The sequence below is a fragment of the Camelina sativa genome, chromosome 11 (assembly GCF_000633955.1).
Source record: "Camelina sativa cultivar DH55 chromosome 11, Cs, whole genome shotgun sequence".
Taxonomy (NCBI): Eukaryota; Viridiplantae; Streptophyta; class Magnoliopsida; order Brassicales; family Brassicaceae; genus Camelina; species Camelina sativa.
The window spans coordinates 9,759,247-9,777,649 of NC_025695.1; the positions used below are offsets into that span (position 1 = coordinate 9,759,247).

General features: G+C 35.8%; 5 protein-coding genes across 6 annotated transcripts in view; all 5 read left to right on the forward strand.

Annotated features, from left to right (window-relative positions):
- Positions 1-1,789, forward strand: part of LOC104727793 (MLP-like protein 328) — a 4,208-nt gene extending 2,419 nt beyond the window's left edge. The window contains exons 2-4 of the mRNA XM_010446866.2: positions 3-189; positions 244-281; positions 1,285-1,789. Of these exons, the coding sequence (XP_010445168.1) occupies positions 3-189; positions 244-281; positions 1,285-1,554 (495 nt within the window). The 3' untranslated portion in view covers positions 1,555-1,789. The remainder of the gene's footprint in view (positions 1-2; positions 190-243; positions 282-1,284) is intronic.
- Positions 5,786-6,901, forward strand: LOC104722643 (MLP-like protein 328). Its single transcript, XM_010440843.2, has 2 exons — positions 5,786-6,057; positions 6,471-6,901. Exons 1-2 carry the CDS (start codon positions 5,871-5,873, stop codon positions 6,737-6,739), a joined length of 456 nt encoding a protein of 151 aa, XP_010439145.1. The 5' UTR covers positions 5,786-5,870; the 3' UTR covers positions 6,740-6,901.
- On the forward strand, positions 8,877-10,024 carry LOC104722645 (MLP-like protein 328). The gene is made up of 2 exons (XM_010440845.2): positions 8,877-9,125; positions 9,509-10,024. Exons 1-2 carry the CDS (start codon positions 8,939-8,941, stop codon positions 9,775-9,777), a joined length of 456 nt encoding a protein of 151 aa, XP_010439147.1. The 5' UTR covers positions 8,877-8,938; the 3' UTR covers positions 9,778-10,024.
- LOC104722646 (4-hydroxybenzoate polyprenyltransferase, mitochondrial-like) lies at positions 14,298-17,904 on the forward strand. Of its 2 annotated transcripts, none has more exons than XM_019233048.1 (9): positions 14,298-14,419; positions 14,693-15,153; positions 15,467-15,602; positions 16,051-16,172; positions 16,290-16,359; positions 16,450-16,599; positions 17,076-17,211; positions 17,309-17,405; positions 17,505-17,904. In XM_019233048.1, the coding sequence occupies exons 1-9, from the start codon at positions 14,336-14,338 to the stop codon at positions 17,572-17,574; spliced, it is 1,326 nt and encodes a 441-aa protein (XP_019088593.1). In that variant the 5' UTR covers positions 14,298-14,335; the 3' UTR covers positions 17,575-17,904. The 2 variants fall into 2 exon arrangements, with proteins under 2 accessions (XP_019088593.1, XP_010439149.1); XM_010440847.2 differs by lacking the exon at positions 14,298-14,419 and adding an exon at positions 14,427-14,567 and having other exon boundaries at positions 14,692-15,153.
- The window catches only part of LOC104722647 (calcium-dependent protein kinase 3-like), a gene marked incomplete in the record, with an annotated part of 3,085 nt that continues 2,752 nt past the window's right edge, over positions 18,071-18,403 (forward strand). The window contains 1 exon segment of the mRNA XM_010440848.1: positions 18,071-18,403. Within this exon segment, the coding sequence (XP_010439150.1) occupies positions 18,138-18,403 (266 nt within the window).

Genomic DNA, 18,403 nt, shown 5'->3' on the forward strand with positions numbered 1-18,403 from the left:
AAATGGCAACTTCGGGAACATACGTAACGGAGGTTCCATTGAAAGGATCGGCTGAGAAACACTACAAGAGGTGGAAGAACGAGAACCATGTCTTCCCTGACGCCATCGGCCACCACATCCAAAACGTCACCGTTCACGAAGGTGAACATGACTCCCACGGCTCTATCAGGAGTTGGAACTACACTTGGGGTACACATTTACTTATACACTTTCTCTCTCTATTTAACACTTTTTTACACACAGTGTGTGAAACTAGGGTTTTGGTAGTCTATATTTGCCAAGTATGAATTATGGTGGTTAAATAATGTATGTTATATTAGAAAAATTAAAAAAATGAATACATGCATAGTATATGTTTGGGCAAAAATAATCGATTTGTTTAAAGACTACGGAAACAAAAAACAGATGTTGAATAGTTGTTTTTATTGATCAAAGTCTCGAGCTCAAATACAAGAATTCAAGGCACAGTGAATCAATCTATAAACTCTAGCCGCGTTCTAGAGTTAAGTCGTATGTCTTGTGTTTTAGGTCTCTTGATTTGTTGCTCTCCCCTGTCTCTCGTGGAGGCTGCTCTCCTTATATAGAGACTCCTTTGCCCTAATCTCTTAATATTTGTCTTGGGCTTGCCGATTCTATCTATGATAGGGTCGGTCACGGGACTCTTGGCCCATTAGTAAAGTCGGTCGTTAGACTCTTGGTCTCTTAACAGATCTAGTCGCATGACTTTCGGTCCATCGACGAAGTTAGTCGCGAGATTCTCGGTCTCGTGATAGAGTCAGTCGCAAGATTCTCGGTCTCTTGACTGAGTCAGTCGCGAGAACTCGGTTCATTGAACCAATCAGGAAGATTTTCCTTTTATAAGATAAATTTTTATCTACGCTTGTTTTATCCAGCAAAATATGCGTTGACTAAATAAATTATATTTATTTATTTACGATGATAAAATTATTTGTGCCAATTTGTGCCAATTTGGGAGAAGTCGCTAAAGAATACACCTAAATTTATTATAAGGTCTCGGCTCTCGACTATTTAGAATTATATTTTGCGGTTTTTGTTTACATTGGAAACGATATTCAGCTCTCTCTAGGGTTTTGTTCACTATGCATGACGTCGTACGTGACTTCAACAACCTATGCAGATGATCTAAATGGAACATAAGTCCGCTGAAAATTCTTTGTGATCATAGTCATATTAGTCACATATTTATCTTATATATGGTTGACTAAGTTGGATGTGGGAAGTTTTAACTAATGAACTTGTACATGCATGTGTGTGTGTGTAAAGATGTTCAAGGAGGAGATGTTCAAGGAGAAAAGAGAGATAGATGACGAGACTAAAACGTTAACGTTAAGAGGACTGGACGGTCACGTGATGGAGCAGCTCAAAGTGTATGACGTCATCTACCAATTTATTCAAAAATCTGACGATACCTGCGTCGGCAAGATCACTTTAATATGGGAGAAGCGCAACGATGACTCTCCAGAACCAAGCGGCTACATGAAATTTGTCAAGAGCTTGGTTGCTGACATGGATAACCACGTAATCAATACTTAACCATCGCCACCAAAGTCACAGTCACAGTCACCACCACCACCACCACCATCATCATTATCATCATCATCATCATCATCTCGATTTATGAATTAAGGTGCTTTTTCAGTATAATAAATGGGTATTGTGGAGTTTCATTTCTATGTGTACGTTTGGTTCTGTATGATGCTTTAATATGTTGTTATGCTCATCATATATCGGGTTCGATATAATGATTGTTAAGAATAAAATTATCACATGTTTCAATGTTTATTTAATTCACAATTTTTCATATTTATACAGATATTAAACATCTTGTGACCAGTATTAGACTATTAGTTAACGATCTAGTATTTTTGAATTAGGCAAATTATGAATAGCTAAAAAAACAATACATGCATAGATATTTCAGCAAATTTTATTCGTGACACACTCATCACATGCATATTATACATCCCCAATCAACATAGACAAACCTCAGAAATATCATTGCTATAGAATTTTGTTTTTACAAATTTGCCGAAAGATCTTTATTACAAAAAAAAAAAAAAAGCATTGCGGAAAGACCCTTAATCTAGAAATTAAGGTCTGCGACTTGATAATTTATCCATATTTCTGTAATATTGTGGGTCGATTTTTTTCCGTCAAAACAAGAGGACCCTCATAGAAAAATAAATATCGAAAAGCATCAATTAACTTCTTTTTTTTTTAAGTGGTTCCGGACTTAGGCCCGTGCATTCTTTCATGCCAGAGACCAGAGCATTTTATATGGTTTTTTTATATTTGTTGCAAAAAAAAACTTAAATTTTTAAATTTCCAAGATGTAACATGACGATGTGGGGGGAAAAAAACATAAAGACGAGTAGACAACATGTATAAATTTTTACTTCGTACGTAAGTTGTTATGACCTGAAAACTTTTATATTTTTGATCAGATACATTTTAGTTTGAGAAGTTATTTTAAGTTTCATTAACAAGTTTAAAATATGTTTAAGGAATGTTTTATAGTCAATTAGTCACCAACTTACGTACCCGCTTGATCAAGTAAATATTTCTGTTATAATGCGCCTGATTGTAACATTTTGTGTTGAGGACCATAAGTGGCACCACACCAAATAGATCACCCTAAATCGGACTTTGCCGTTTTACATCGTTATTAAATTGTAACGTACATATGCGTTCAATGATTGATGTATTCAGGCTCCCTGGCCCATGCAGCTGATTTTAATTGTTTACGAAAATCGCAACCACTATGATCTGATGCAATCGAGAATTATTATTGCTCGCTTCTTACCGAATTCAAATAACTTGACCCCACCAATCCGATAAGGCTAAGTGTCTCACCCTCAATCCTCGTGGCCGATCCTAACATATTTGGACTCCCGAAAAATAAAATAAATGTGTTTCTTTCAACTAGTTCCACTTGACTTGAGCCTGTAAGCTTATTAAAAAGACGTTAGAACTTGATCCTTCTAAGCCAATGTCCCATATAAGTTTTATTTAACGGCTGGTTTCGAAAATGGAGAGACTTATGAGCTTCAGAGTTTAAAATAGAACTTACTAGCTAGCTATAATGATTATCACAACAATCATATTTCTTTTTGCACATCTTTTTGTTATTGGCGTGTAGTGTAAAATAGTAGATTTTTTTCCAAGAAATGCAGGGTTCCTTTATCTGATTCCACTTCTAACGCTTATTAATTTGGACAAGAGGATTTGAATCGTCACATGTACTAGTATATAATTAGACTCCAAATTTCTTGGGTTGTATAGGCCCATTAATGAATCCATCCGGGTTTGTGGAGAGTAACGACGGTTCGACAACTTTTGCTTGATGAGGCTGTCTCCTGGTCTCTTTTGAAATATCTGGAAAAAGTATATAAAGTCAGTCCCATATGGTTATTACTGTTTTTCCATAAAGCAGGATGAGTTCATTTCTTTAACTCATGTTTGTTTAGAGCTTTCTCTTTATAACCTACTCTGAGATCAAATGAGATGGTCTACTTGAATGTTCCCTTACGTTATCATTAATTTTGCATCTGCTAGGGAGTAGATATATGCATCAGCGTGAAACTTCTATGTAGCTTTTCATGCTCAGTACAAGTGTTATGATATTTTCTTAGTCTCAGAATCTATCTAGCTAGGCGCATATGCTTAACAAATATATACATTCACATCCAAAAATATATATTGAGAACCATAGAATTACATTGAGCATAGATAGACTTGTAAAAACAAAAACAAAGTACGAACATTTGGAAAAGGAATGAAAAGCAAAAACAAAGTACGAACACTTAGAGAAAAAAATGAATATTCAAGAGACATAACTTCTTTTTTTTTTTTTTCTTGACATAACTTCTTGCACTTAAACAACTAAAAGATTTGGCTGAAATGAAATTTATACGAAAAACTAATAAAACGTCTAGAGTAAGATAGATTGTAAATGACAATGTATAGTGATAAAATAGATATTGGATGATAAATATCTTAAATGAGAAGAAATTTAAAAACAAACAAAACAAAACATATTGGATGTGTTTCAACAAGATAATACAGAAAGCTTACGAAAAAGTAAAAACAAAATTGGGCTGGTAAAAATATATTATATGTTAGAAGCACAAATAGAATTGAAAACCTAAAGGTCCAACAATAGTGAATATACGTCTTCTCGGTGAAATCGCCGGAAAGTTGGAAAAAGCAATATCACATCTAAAAACTGAAAACACTCACCAACTTGAAAAGAGGTAACATATGTATGCATGGACGGTCCATATATATGTTCCCTCTCGCTTATGAAACCACAACCACACACCACTAGACTAGAACCGTCCATTAGAAGACCAAGGCATAGTCGTGGGAGTTCGGATATTCGGATTGGATTTTTTGGGTTTGGATTTTTTAGATTTTTAATTCTAAAATCCGTTCGGATATTTTCAAATTTCAAATTTGGATCGGATTTTCGGGTTCAGATTCGGTTATCCAAAGTACTCAAATATTCAAAATTTTGTATCTAAATCTATTCAAACGACTTGAAAAAAACAAAAATATCAAAAAATTACAAGTATTTTTTTACCTAAATATACTCAAAAATAGTTGTAATACATGAAAATATTAAAAATATCCAAAAATTTAATTTTTTAGACACCTAAGTTATTACAAGTATAAATATTACTAAGATATTATTACTATATAATTATATTTTGGGCATGTTCGGATATCCATTCAGATTTCGGTTTAGATCGGATTCGGATTCGGATTTTCGGATCTTGAAATTTAGAATCCGTTCAAATTTTTCTAAATTTTCGGTTCAGATCGGATCGAATTTTCAGAGTCGGGTTCGGATCGGTTTTTTGGATTCGGATATTATGCCCAAGCTTACCAAGGCAGATGAATATAAAAGAAAAAGAAGGTTGCGTTTCCATTTTAAAACAGCTCCGAATACGAATCGAGCAATTCACCGACGCTTCCAATATGCAATTTTTGAGAATCGCGCTTCCATCGCGTTTTCGGTGGCTTCCGTACCCGGTTCCGGTTCCGAAGCGGGAATCGGTGGTCGGATGACGATTCCGTGCTTCCAGGTTAAAACAGAGGAGCGAAACAGTAAGAGTGAGGGAGCTGACCTGAGATAGTGAAGTGAAGAATACAACAATATTATATATTTTTTTTTGGTTGTTTGTGATTTTGTACTTTTGTTATTTAATACTACAAAATAACTCAAAGTCTCAAACAACGAAAAAATAAACAAATATACTACAAAATGGTATTAAAATGATATTTAGTGAAAAAATAACTCAAACAACGAAAAAGATATGAAATAAACAATTTTTAAAAAAAAAATACGTACCTAATAAAAGAGAGATCGAGATTCGAGCATTCGTCGAGTAAAGACGATCGCTTAAGAATTTTAAAACACTTCGCTTTCATGTATTCGTTTAAATTTTATCAAATATATATATATATATATATATATATATATATAAATATATAAAATATATATATATATATATATACACGATGACTGTCCCCATGATTAATGTGTATGGGGCGTGAATCATGTTGCATGATTATTTTCTAAAAGATGATGTGCCAAGTGCCAACTACCCACCTAAATAACGTGGTCGAAATATATAGTGTTTAAATAGTCTAGGGTTAAAAAACCAGGAGAATATTTTAGCATGCATTACCAAATGATAAAAAGAAACGGTAGAAACTATGTAATTTTGAACTGTCACGTTCACTATATAAATCTAGGCGACGACAAGTATAATCTCATCGATCACTAAATGAAAGCATAGAAGTAAAAAAAACAAGGGAAGCTTTTAAACGACAGAGGGAAAGAAATGGCGACGTCGGGAACATACGTAACGGAGGTTCCGTTGAAAGGATCGGCGGACAGACATTACAAGAGCTGGAAGAGCGAGAACCATCTCTTCCCTGACGCCATCGGCCAACACATCCACCATGTCGTTGTTCACGAAGGCGAACATGACTCTCACGGGTCTATCAGGAGTTGGAACTACACATATGGTATACATTACTTATACTTTCTCTCTATATACAGTACATTTCACACTTTATATATACACACACACAATAACACAATTATGGCGTATCTATGAAACTAGGGTTGATCTATTCCAAATTATGAAATATGATTATTACTGAATTTTCTATAAGTTCCTAAACAAATAACAAACACATATAGTTGAACAAATTTGTAGACAACTTGCTCGAGAATTCAAACATAGCTAGTGATTCACACTTAAACTCAACAATACATTCTTTAACTAGCCCAAACACCGTGACTTCGACAACCTATACAGAGACTGTCTAAACAAAACAATTAATCCGTAGATTTTTTTTTTGTGATCATAATCATATATCTATTCTGATGGTACGATGTTGAAAATTGTAACTAATAAGCACATGTTTTCTGTAAGATGGAAAGCCGGCCACGTTCAAAGAAAGGAGAGAGATAGATGATGCGAACAAAACGTTGACGAAAAGAGGACTGGATGGTCACCCGATGGAGCATCTCAAAGTGTTTGATGTCATTTACGAATTTATTCCTAAAACTGCGAATAGCTGCGTCTGCAAGATCACTATGATATGGGAGAAGCGCAACGATGACTTTCCCGAACCAAGCGGCCTCATGAAATTCGTCAAGACCATGGTTGTTGATATTGAAGGCCACGTCACCAAAGCTTAACCATCATCATCAATAATGCCAATACCATCATCACAGTCCATCATCAGTATCTCGATGTATTACTTAAGATGTTTTTCAATATAATAAATGGGTTGTTGTGTGGGGTTTCAAATACTATATATGTAAGTGTTTGGTACTGGAAGATGCATGTATTTGTTGTTATGCTCATCATGTATCGGGTTCGTTATAATGATTATTAATAAATAAAAACTAAGTTCAGTAATCTATATATATATATATATATAATATAGTAAACATGCATTTCGAGGTACTAGCTAGTAGCTAGTATATGTAGTTTAATAACAGTACGTATATTTACGGTCACACGCGCAAATAAGGAATTCTACAGAAATAAACCGCAGAAACATCATTGCTATAGAATTTTGTTTTTACAAATTGCAGAAAAAGTATAACGAATTCAAAATCGTTTTTTTGTTTTATATTTTCTCTTTTGTAAAAGATCTTTGAAGGAGAAGAACCATAGAGACGATAGACATCTATCAACGCTAAATATATTTATGTTATAAATAGTAATCGTAGGCAGCGTTAACTGATACCATGCACCATCAGAAAGATCTGGACCATGCAGATGCTTTACTAATATATAGATTAGCAAACTATTAATATATGTAATCAAAAATTCGGGATTGATAATGAATTAATAATTAACCAAAAAAACATTTAAAAAAATTCGGGATTGATTGTTGCTTTCTTACCGAATCCAAACAACCTTACCCCACCAATCCGATAAAGGCTACTAACTATATGTGTCTCACCCTCAGATCCTATCAAATTTGGGATCCTAAAAAGAATGACAAAAGAGTGTTTCGTTCAACTATATATTATTAATAACCAGTTGAGTCATGAGTGTATAATCTTACAGAGAGTATTATGGAGATTAACGACCCATAAAATTATTATGGTCCTGAGTCCTGACTCTACGAGTTTAGACCTGAAAGTCTGAAAGTTTCGAGTTATAAACTTTCGAATAATACTGTATTCAAGAATTAGTTTAGCTAGGGTTATTAATGTGGACACTAAAAGCATACATGTTTTTTCGAGTTAAATGGGCCACTCGATGTGGACATTAAAAGCATACATGTTTTTTTCGTTGACTCATTTATATCAGACCAAGTGGAATGATGTATAGGCAGCCCCATCACGGTTGCTCATGTCATATTTTTATTAAAAAAGAAAAAGAAGAGATAGAATAGAAAAGAAAGAGGATGGTTGAAAGAAATTTGAGAAATGTTTCTAAAAGTAAATTAGACATGTATTATTTATCAAATAGTACACATATTAAAAAAAGAAATGTATATTAAAAAAATATATTTTTATTTTTTTGAAAAACGTTTCAGCATTTCTCCATTAAAGATGGTCTTTAATGATCCATCCGCGTTGCTGAAGACGTCTCGCTCCGAGACGACGTGCTCGTCGTTGCTCACTGGTCGGTTTTGTCGATCTTTTTCTTTTTCCTCATCTGAGCTTTGATTGTTTGGGGAATTATATTTTCTCTGAGATTCGTTCGGTTGAGGTGTTTACTTACAATAATTCACCTCTAACAATCTGGCAGAGGTAACTCGAGAATACACCTCAGTATATTTCTATATGGCCACGACATGAATATTTAAAATTTCATATCTTGCGTTCAAATTTTCTAAAAGTATAGTATTGTGAATTTATCTCTCTCTAGTCTAGGGTTTTTTATTCACTATGCATAACGTCGTGACTTCAACGTACCTTATAAGTTATAAAAGAGAACCAAGCAAGTGTATGTATTCGCCGAAAAAAGCAAAGACGATCGTTTAAGAGTTTTTAAACACTTCGCTTTCATGTATTCGTTTAGATTATCATATTATACATATATTAACGGCGATATCATTAATGTGTATGGGCGTAAATTATGTCGCCGTGACGCTGCGCCAACTACCCACCTTAGTAACGTACGTGGTCGAAGATTAGCCTAACAACATCTATTACCCATCTCTCTGCTCATTAAATATTTAGTGTAGCGTTAAATAAAATAGGTGAAGATTTTAGCATGCACTATCAAATTATGACAAAAAAGAAAAGGTAGAAACCATGCATGTTTTTAACCGTCACGTTCACTATATAAACCTAGGCGACAACAAGTGTTATCTCATCACTATAGAAAGACAAAAACAAGTGGAAGGTTTAAAACGAGAGAGAGAGAAAGAAATGGCGACGTCGGGAACATACGTAACTGAGGTTCCTTTGAAAGGATCGGCGGACCAACATTACAAGAGCTGGAAGAGCGAGAACCATCTTTTCCCTGACGTCATCGGCCAGCACATCCAACATGTCATTGTTCACGAAGGCGAACATGACTCTCACGGGTCTATCAGGAGTTGGAACTACACATATGGTATACATTTACTTATACTTTCTCTCCATATACAGTATATAACACTTTATATATACACACACACAACATAATTATGGCGTATGTATGAGAAACTATGGTTTCGACTATTTAATATATCATATTTTGCATTTCTGTTTACATATGGAAACGATTGTCATACTTAATTTTAACAAAGTGGAGTACTTTTCATTTTAGAGCTTTGAAAAATGTAAATGCAAAAATCTGAGTTCATAAGTCACCATATTGTTGTGAGTTCAGCTCTCTGTAGAGTGTGATTCACTATCTATGTGATCATAGTCACATATTTAACCTGATGGTATGACTAGCTAGCTACTCGGATGTTGGAAACTGTAACTAATAAACACAAGTTTTCTTTTTGTAAGATGGAAAGCCGGTGACGTTCAAAGAGAGGAGAGAAATAGATGATGCGAACAAAACGTTGACGAAAAGAGGACTGGAGGGTCACCCGATGGAGGATCTCAAAGTGTTTGACGTCGTCTACCAATTTATTCCAAAATCTGAGGATAGCTGCGTCTGCAAAATCACAATGATATGGGAGAAGCGCAACGATGACTTTCCAGAACCAAGCGGTCTCATGAAGTTCGTCAAGAACATGGTCGTTGACATTGAGGGCCACGTCACCAAAGCTTAACCATTATCATCACCGGCCATGATCACTACCATCATCACCAGTCCATCATCAGTATCTCGATGTATTACTTCAAAAGTATTTCAATATAATAAATAATGGGCTCTTATGGAGTTCCAAGTTCTATGTAATTGTTTGGTATTGGAAGATGCTTTGATATGTTGTTATATGCTTATCATATATCGGCTTCGATATAAAATGATTATCAATAAGGAAAAGTATGTTATCTATATGTTTTGATATGTTGTTATATATGCTTTGTATAGATGCTTTGATACGTTGCTTTGATATGTTGCTTTGATATGTTGCTTCGGTAGAAAAAGAGGCGTATAGAGAGTACAAAAAGTTTGAAAATTTTATTGAAGAGGGATATTAATATATATGAAAGTGTAATTTTAATGTAAAACTTAACTAATGAAATAAAATTGAGAGAAAAGAAAAAAAAAAAATTTTATCAGTATTGTTACGGTGCATCCACGTCATGTCACATGTATTATATACGTCATCAAAATTTTATAATTTCTTGCCACTATGACAACTTATGTTTGATTTCACACAAATTTCTAATATGAAAAATAATTTGAAATAATAGTTGATGTATGAATTAATACGGTATATATAATACTTGATGTATAAATTGAACAAGGTATGAAAAAGTTTTTTTTCCCACAACTGAGAAAGAAAAAATTATCAAGTACTCAAGTCTTTTTTCTGCAATATGTAAAAACAAAAATTTATGGCAATGATGTTCCTGTGATTTATTTCTGTATACTTTCCACATCAAGATTAAAAATCCAAGGCTTGACAAAAAAAGATTAAAAATCCAATAGAGACGTTTACGTATCATTTTAATTTTTTTTATTTCTTTGTTATTTATTTCTAAAATCTTAATTTGAACATTTCGAGGAAAGAGGAGATAACATATATAACGATTAACGACGATCAACATCTATAATAGTGAATAGTTATAGTTGGCAGGTAATTCTCTTTTTTATGGCAATTCTCTTTTTTTTTTATGGCAACATCTATAAATTTTATGGCAATTCTCTCTTCTTTTTTTTTATGAAAATATATAAGGGTCCACTTTTTTCAGCTCACATGGTCCTTCGATTTATTGAGCCGGCCTTGTCGGCAACCATGCATGCACCTTCAGACCAGTACACCAATCGTCCGGACTGGACCATACCGATTATTTAATTTATAGATTAGGTAGTAATAGCACGGACAATATATTTTATATATAAAATTTCAATTCTAAGGTAGAATTATCATTTTAAGTACATAAATTAAGTATTTGTTTTGCAATAGATGGAAAATTATTTGAAGCAGAAGTCTAAACTGCACTGGCTAAAGATAGGTGATGGTAATAATAAAATATTTTATCGTGCAGTAAAGGCTCGGGAGATAAGAAATGCGATCAAAGAGATTCATTGTCCTGGAGGTTTCGTTGCAAACACGCAAGAGACAATTAAGATCGAAGTTGAGAGATTTTTTCGTGAATTTCATGGCCACAAGATGTTTAACTATAAACCGATTGACGACACTGAGTTGTCTGCATTGTTACAATATCACTGCTCTGACTTGAATCAAACTGTGTTGGTGAAAGAGGTTATTGAGGCAGAGATTAAAGACGTTTTATTCTCCATGCCAAAGGATAAAAGGCCGGGGCTAGACGGGTATACAATGGAGTTCCTCATAGAGACCTGGTCCATCATTAAACAAGACTTTGTCACCTCAATTCAGTCCTTTTTTCAGTTTGGATTCATACCAAAGGGTGTTAACACTACCATTCTAGCATTAATCCCAAAGAAAAAAAAAAGTTAAAGAAATGAAGGACTATCGGCCTATATCCTGTTGCAATGTGACATACAAGGTGATCTCTAAGATTCTTGCCAATAGGCTTAAACGTTTGCTCCCAGATTTCATCTCTCCCAACCAGTCTGCATTTGTCAAGGATCGCCTCCTGATGGAAAATGTCCTTTTGGCCTCTGAGATAGTTGCAGATTACCACTAAAAACGGTCTCTCCGAGAAGTGCTGTCAAGATTGATATCTCAAAGGCTTTCGACTCTGTTTAATGGTTATTTCTGTTTAGCATATTTCGCACTCTGCAGTTCCCTCTACAGTTCATCAGGTGGATTGAACTTTGTATCACAACCGCTTTTTTCTCTAGTCAAGTTAATGGAGAGTTGTCGGGACTTTTCCAAAGTGCAAGAGGCCTTAGACAAGGATGTTCTTTATCGCCTTATCTCTTTGTTATATGCATGCAAGTGCTATCTGCAATGTTGGATAAAGCGGCTCAGGAGAGGCAAATAGGCTATCATCCTTGCTGCAAGAACGTTAGACTCACACACTTGTGTTTTGCTGATGATTTATTGGTTTTAACAAAAGGTACAAAAACGTCAATTGAGGGCATTCTCCAAGTTTTCAATGTGTTTGCCGAGAGCTCAGGACTTAATATCAGTTTGAAGAAATCTACTCTTTACATGGCTGGGGTTGCAGCTGCTGATCAGGACACGATTCTTAGCTCTTTCCCCCTTGCCTCTGGAACATTACTTGTCCGTTACCTTGGTCTACCCCTTCTTACCAAGCGTATAACAACCTCTGACTATACTCCACTTATTGAACGAATCCGTGATAAGTTCAGTCGTTGGACAGGTCGGCATTTATCTTTTGCGGGTCGTCTCCAAATCATCAGCTCAGTCATTCATAGCCTCACCAATTTTTGGATGTCGGCTTTTCGGTTACCAACGGCGTGCATCAAGGAGATAGATAGCTTGTGTTCCGCTTTCTTGTGGTCTAGACCCACTCTCAACACCAAAAAAGCAAAAGTCTCATGGCAGGATGTCTGTATGCCGAAAGAAGAGGGTGGATTGGGGTTGAGATCGTTGAAAGAAGCGAATAAGGTGAGTTGCCTCAAACTCATTTCGCGAATTTTATCTTTAAGCTCCCTCTAGGTGACATGACTTAGGACTTATCTACTACAGAAGGGTTCTTTCTGGTCAATCAAAGCTAACACCACCACAGGTTCCTGGATGTGGCGCAAATTGCTCAAATATCGCAACATAGCGGTTGATTTTGTTCGGTATGAGGTTAAAAATGGTGAAAGTACATCCTTCTGGTATGATAATTGGTCACCGATGGGATGCTTGATTACTATTGCAGGACAGAGGGGAAGCATTGATATGGGCATTCCTCTCCATTTTATTGTTGCGGAAGCACTAACTCATCGACCGCGAAATCACCGCGTTGACTACCTGAATCAAATGGAAGCAGCTCTAGCGACCATTCGAAACAGAGGACGAGTTGAAGTAGAGGATGTAGTCTTGTGGAAAGGCAAATGAGATATTTTCAAGGCGAAGTTTCGCACCAACGAAACCTGGGAGCATACCCGGACAAATGGCCAAATAAAGCCGTGGACTGTCGGTGTATGGTTCTCTCAGGCCAAGCCAAAATATTCTTTTATGGTATGGGTTGCCACACTAAATCGCCTGACCACAGGGGATCGCATGCTACACTGGAACGCCCGGGTTGATACTTCTTGTTCTTTGTGCCGTGCACCACAAGAATCCCGCAATCATCTATTCTTCACATGCTCGTACTCGACAGACGTATGGACAAGCCTTACTTCTAAGCTACTTGTCCAACACTTCTCTACAGATTGGGAAACCAACATGTCTCTCCTCGTGGATACTTCGTTGGGAACTCATACTCTGTTTCTATTACGTTATGTTTTTCAGGCTTCGCTCCACTCTCTGTGGAAAGAACGAAACAATCGCCGACATGGGGAGACTCCGGTACAACCCACTCTGCTCATCAAACGCCTTGACAGACAGGTCCGAAATAGGCTGCTTTCACTTCCTTCCACATGAAAACACACTGGCTGCATGGAGCGATGGTTAGCCACCCGTTGAGGGGATAACCGAAACTACACCAAATTTTCTTTTGTATGGTTTAAAGCTATAGTTTAAGCCTAAAACACTATCAACATTATGATGCATTTGATGTAACCCAGTTTTTTCGAATAAATTTTACATTTTATTCAAAAAAGAAAATATTGGTATTAAATTCAAATATCAGATTTCAGTTTGGTTTTAGTTTAGATTATTGTGCGTATATAATCTCGACATATCTATTTTAGAACGGAAAATACATTCCCTCCCGTCTCATCCGTACCGACCTATTCCATCTTGTTCTATATATCGTTCCATTTTATTTTTTAAATGATTACTCATTAGACAATATTTATTAATCAAGATTGGGTAAAAAATTTAGACATGTTATTCGAATTCTCCGTTAAATACTTACTTTATTTATTTAGTTGAAATTATTCAAAAATCTATTTAAATGTTTTAAAAAAATATTCAAAATTTTCAAAATACTCAGTTCCAAAAGTAAAAATTAGCAAACTAATGCAATCCAGAATTCGAGATTGATGGTTGCTTGCTTCTTACCAAATTCGAATTATATGGCCAATTAATTTGTACACTAAAGAGAGCGTATATTTTTCTTCATTAGCTCCAAGTTTCTTTTATAGGCCCATTTGTATCAGTGGGACCATTAATGATCCATTCGCGTTACTGGAGAAGTCTCACTCCGAAACGACGTGCTCTTTCTTGCCGGAGTCATCGTCGTCGTTGCTCACTGGTCAGTCGTTGATCCCTTTTGTTTTTTGTTTGTTTTCTTGTTCTTCTCTTTCCGAGATCCGAGCTTTGATTGTTTAAGGAATTCGATTTTAACTTGATTCACATGTGGGGAATAATTAGAAACGCCATGGACGTTTTCGATTCTTGAGGCAATTAAAATTTAGATAGTTTTTTTTTTTCTGGGCAAAATTTTATCAGATTCGCTTGAGAAGTTAGCTTTAAGTTCATAAGAGTTCAGTTACGTTTGAAATCTCAAGTCTTTGTTACTTGCAGGCAACAATTTCTATCAAAGATGGCGTTTTTTGGGCTATTCCGTGTTTCTCGACGGTTATTGAGATCCTCCGTCTCGGCAACTCCATCTTCTTCCTTTGCTGTTTTGCAATCACAGCATAAATCCTTGTCTAATCCTGTGACTACCCATTACTCAAATCCTTTCACAAAGTGTTATCCTTTATGTAATTATAACTACCAAGTATGGAGTAAAGGGAAGGAGTTGCATCAGGATAAGTTTCTTGGTGGTGTTGGCTGGAATTATAGATTAGTTGGTGGGATATCTTCGTCGTCTTCTTCGATTATGGAGGGAAAGCCTAAGAAAGATGATGAGGAGAAGAGTGATGGTGTTAAAAAAGCTTCTTGGATAGATTTGTATTTACCAGAAGAAGTTAGAGGTTATGCTAAGCTTGCTCGATTGGATAAACCTATTGGTACTTGGTTGCTTGCTTGGCCCTGTATGTGGTAAGTTTATCTTCTCAACAGCTCATAGGCAATTAGGTAGTGGATGATCTTGAGCTGAAATCTTTGATAGCATGGGAGAGTGGCTTTGTGGTTAAGGATTGGCAGAAATCAGGGTTGTATAATGCTATAAACCTGAGTTTTCTTGGATTTTATAAATGTTATAGTACTGTAAATTCCACTGGTTTATTTAGTCAGTAATCTGATTGATGGTAGTCTTTTAATAATATAATCATATTTGCATTTTTCGTCATGGATCTGGTTCCGGAGATAAGTAAATAGATAGAAGTTCTGAATCGCCATCATTATTGTATAGGTCGATTGCGTTGGCTGCTGATCCTGGAAGCCTTCCAAGTTTTAAATATATGGCTTTGTTCGGTTGCGGAGCACTACTTCTTAGAGGTGCAGGCTGTACTATAAATGATCTGCTTGATCAGGACATAGATACAAAGGTCAGTTTGTTTTTAAGCTCTCTTATGGTATGGTGATAAAGACAAGTGATGTCAAATTTATATAGCACTTTGTATGTCTGTTTAGAAAACATGTTTTGTGTAACTATGGTATCTGTAACCATGGTGAGAAAGTGTTTCTGATGTATGTTGGATAAATTTACGTCAACATTTTCAGTCACATTTCTGATTACCTGCATGTATTGGTGACTTCGTTCAAAAGGTGAAGAACTTCAGATATTAGATGTGGTGAAGGTGGAATATGTTTTTTGATTGAAATATGTGTTTAGTAGTTAGGGTAGCTACACAACATTCATGTAATTGGATTCATCCTTCCATAAACAAAGATGGGTTGCTTGTGAGTAAGCTAAAGAATATTTTAAGGCTCAAGATTTTATTTGATTGTTTTATTTTAGATAATGTTGTCTTACAAGTTTCTTTTTCTATCCAGGTTGATCGTACAAGATTAAGACCTATCGCCAGTGGTCTTTTGACACCATTTCAAGGGATTCAGTTTCTTGGGCTTCAGTTGCTTTTAGGCTTAGGGATTCTTCTCCAACTTAACAACTACAGGTTTTTTTGGAAATTTTTACATAATGTAGTTGACCCAACTTCTGAAGACATATTGTCATGCCTTCCTTTTATCTTTGTGATCCTATTTGAGCTCATTTCAGTATGTATATTCTGCAGCCGTGTTTTAGGGGCTTCATCTTTGTTACTTGTTTTCTCCTACCCACTTATGAAGAGGTTTACATTTTGGGTAATTTAAAACCATCTTGGCTTCTCAAAGTTAGACAGTATATTTTTTCTTGGTCCCCTTTGATCGATTCTTTTTTTTTTGTAATTGCAGCCTCAAGCCTTTTTAGGGTTGACCATAAACTGGGGAGCATTGTTAGGATGGACTGCAGTTAAAGGAAACATAGAGCCAGCTATTGTGCTCCCTCTCTATCTCTCCGGAGTCTGCTGGACCCTTGTTTATGATACTATTTACGCACATCAGGTATATTAACTTTACTTTTAGCTTCGAAATCTATTTGATTACGAGCAGTAGCAAAGTAGTTAATCTTAATGTGCCCATATTGCTTCCTTAGCTTTCTTTTCTAGCTTCACTACTGCAGATTTCTTTTTTCACATTTTCTTTTGTGTCTCATGCAAATGCATCCATTTTGATGTACGACTTTTATCTAATGGCAATCTTAAAGAAGAAAACTACACTGCACTTTTCCATCTGATATCTATAGTTTAAGTGAAGAGTTAGTTCCATAAAAGTCTTCCAATTTGTAACAGAAGTGAGATATGAAAGTTACCTTGTAGCCCATTGAAAAATGAAATAGGTTGATTTCAGTCTCCTTTAGATAGTATATCAGTATATGCCACAAGTTACGAATCCAAAAAATCAACTTAAGTTCAGTTTTAATGCAAGTAATTTTTAGATATTTGTAGAAGTTAATGTGTAAGAATCTATTGTGTCCCCAGGACAAAGAAGATGATGTAAAAGTTGGTGTTAAGTCAACAGCTCTTAGATTTGGTGATAATACAAAGCTTTGGTTAACTGGATTTGGCACAGCATCCATGGGGTGTCTTGCACTCTCTGGACTCAGTGCAGATCTCGGTACTGAATAAACTTTAGTAGGATTCTTTAGTCATTCCTAATTCCATTTACCGTCTTTTAACTTTTTTGTTGTTGTTATCTCGCTCTAATGATGAAGGGTGGCAATATTACGCATCACTGGCTGCTGCATCAGGACAGCTAGGATGGCAAATAGGGACAGCTGACTTATCATCTGGTCCTGACTGCAGTAGAAAGTATGAAAATTCGGGTTTTGATTTGTTTACTCTTTCTCAATCCAACATGTGTGATTTTCCTTGGAAACTAATACTCTCTGGGTTTTGATGTTTGTACAGATTTGTGTCGAACAAGTGGTTTGGTGCTATCATATTTAGTGGAGTTGTACTTGGAAGAAGTTTTCAATAGAGACTCTCTATCTCAACAAATAAGGATGAAGCTGTAGTATGAGGAACCTATATATGAAGAAATGAAGTAGAGTTTTAAGATACTGTAAGTGAGACAGAGGAGGTGGTCTTTGCTTCAGGATCGTAAAGCTCTCAAGGAACAGATAAGCTCAAGGCTTCTCTGTATGTGACTCATTCAAAGGGTTGACATACGTAATTAGAATATTACATTTATTTGTAAATTTTACTGGATGCTTAATAAATTTTCCTTTTTGAATCCCAAATTGCAAATACATTAACATTGAATTAGCCGTGTGATTTGGGGAAAGTGGAAACATCTTTTTACAGAAGATTTCCTTAATTCATTAAATTATCATCCAATAAGGCAAATATTATTATTTCGTAATTACACGCGGTTAAAATTGATCCAACTAAACACCAATAAAAATACGCCACGTGGTCAGCATCTCCGTGTTCGATCTCAAGACATAAATAAGAAAAAGCCATAAGACTCGGAGATTTGTTCTTTCTCTCTCGATTGACTTATTGACTGAGAGAGAGAGAGAAAGGCTTTTCAAAAAAAAAATGGGACACAGACACAGCAAGTCCAAATCCTCCGGTCAGCCACCGTCCTCCCCTTCGTCTACATCCGGAAACGTAGTCCACCATGTCAAACCTGCCGGAGAACGACGTGGATCCTCTGGAACCGGCGGATCTTCAGGCTCTGGAACCGGCGGATCTCGTTCAAACACATCTACTCAGCAGAATGGTCGGATCTTAGGTCGGCCTATGGAGAACGTACGTGGTTCATACGAGTTCGGTCCTGAGCTAGGTCGTGGTCAGTTCGGTGT